The 1802-nt window shown below is 31.5% G+C and overlaps 1 protein-coding gene across 1 annotated transcript in view; it reads right to left on the minus strand.

Annotated features, from left to right (window-relative positions):
- Window positions 1–1764, minus strand: part of LOC113787761 (uncharacterized) — a 4158-nt gene extending 2394 nt beyond the window's left edge. Inside the window, exons 1-3 of the mRNA XM_073363587.1 lie at window positions 1427–1764; window positions 1007–1223; window positions 8–486 (exon numbers count right to left, since the gene is read on the minus strand). Of these exons, the coding sequence (XP_073219688.1) occupies window positions 8–486; window positions 1007–1223; window positions 1427–1714 (984 nt within the window). The 5' untranslated portion in view covers window positions 1715–1764. The remainder of the gene's footprint in view (window positions 1–7; window positions 487–1006; window positions 1224–1426) is intronic.
- Between the last annotated feature and the right edge of the window lie 38 nt (window positions 1765–1802).

Below are 1802 nucleotides of genomic sequence, written 5' to 3' on the forward strand. Positions count from 1 at the left end.
CTCTAACTCGATCAGGACCTTTGTTGATATATTTGAAAAGATATTTAATTGATCTAGAACGATTGCAAAGCTCAACATTAATATGGGCATCATATTTTATCAAAAGATGTCTATTGTATGGGACCACATACCGACTATCAAGTTGGCTACCATTCTTCAAGATATATCGACCACCATTTCGTCGCATATATATAGGGAACCCATCTTCATCTATTGATGTTTTATCATGAAATCTCTTTGGATAGTGCTTCCCACATTTTCCATTAACCATACATGGAGATTTTTTATTTAAAATACCACATGGTCCATGTATCATAAATCGTTCAACTGCACTAAAAGTAAGAGGGTCAATATCTTTATCCGGAATTTCTGCGGATATGGTATTATCAATCTTAGATGGTGTTTGTATTTTATCTTCGGAATGTAAGAACACTAATATGTGTGCATGGGGCAAACCTCTTTTTTGAAATTCAACAGTGTACACAACTGTTAAAAAAAAGAAACACATAATTAAAAAGAATGAAATAAATAAAAATATTATGGGATATTTATATTTTAATATTCATAGATTTTGAGCAAAAATATTAAATCAATTGACTAAACTACTAGACTATCCTTCGGAGATTTGTTACCAACAACTTTAAAACTTCCAATTACATGTACTTATACTGAAACTTATGCAGATTGTGTGTAAAATTGATTCAACTCATTTTTATACTTATATTTATATTTATGTGACACGGATTCAATGAAAGGAATATACAAAAAGCATACTTAATTTCTAATTTTTGCTTTCATTTTCTGTATCATTTTTTACCAGTTTCATTATTATAGAAAAATCTCTTATTTTGTCTTGCATTTGTCATTGTTGCATGTATATCTCAACTTGTGTCCTCATCTCTATTTATGCAAAATAATTTTTCCAATTGACCCACAATATAGTTAACAGAAAAGAAAAAAGTAATCAAAGACTAAAATGAATTAAAATTGTGCCAAAATATATTACCTGCTGTGACTTTACCAAATATTTGTTGACGTTTAATATGATTGATTAGCTCCCATAACTTAATAGGGAAAACACGACTAATGATGTCGGGTCTGTCGTCACTTTTTTGTCCTTCAACAGTTTCAAGGAAAAATTGTATTTCTGGCCATTTTGGGTTGCATGTGAATGTTAAAAATAGGTCGGGATATCCAACATATCGACATATAGCCATTGCATCCTGAGTATGATTTCAATTGTTAGTTATTGACTTAAAAAATATAAAGAGACGTTTATAAAATTCAGCTATATCCATCGTAAGTATAGTCGAAGAATAGCATGAAAGGGGATTTATTTGAAAGAAAAATATATTGGAAGTCACAAAGATTTGTTGGGTAAGTATATAATGCATGACTAAATATAGATCCTGAAATAATTATCTACCTGGTAATTTTGAACACGATATCGTGGTCCACCAGTATAAGACGATGGAAGAATTGTCATTCTACCAACTGAATTTGTCATGACATCTCCTTGATTAATAACATCTCTCAATCCATTATATAGTTCTGCACGCACTTGCTTTTGATTCTTTCTAATCCAATTGATTCTAACTTCTTCGATCGAAGCATAAGCATCCACCATGTACTGTTGTAACAAACGCCCACTCCGTAACAATGTTTGTGCCTTTCCAGCTCGTTGTTGCAAGCGAAAAGAATAATATTGTCTCATAGTAACTGTTTTTCGCTTGTAACAACTCCCTGTTTCTGGATTTCGACGACTTATACCAATCCTATAACCATCTTCTCCATATGGAAAT

This window comes from Cicer arietinum, chromosome 7, assembly GCF_000331145.2.
Source record: "Cicer arietinum cultivar CDC Frontier isolate Library 1 chromosome 7, Cicar.CDCFrontier_v2.0, whole genome shotgun sequence".
Lineage (NCBI taxonomy): Eukaryota > Viridiplantae > Streptophyta > Magnoliopsida > Fabales > Fabaceae > Cicer > Cicer arietinum.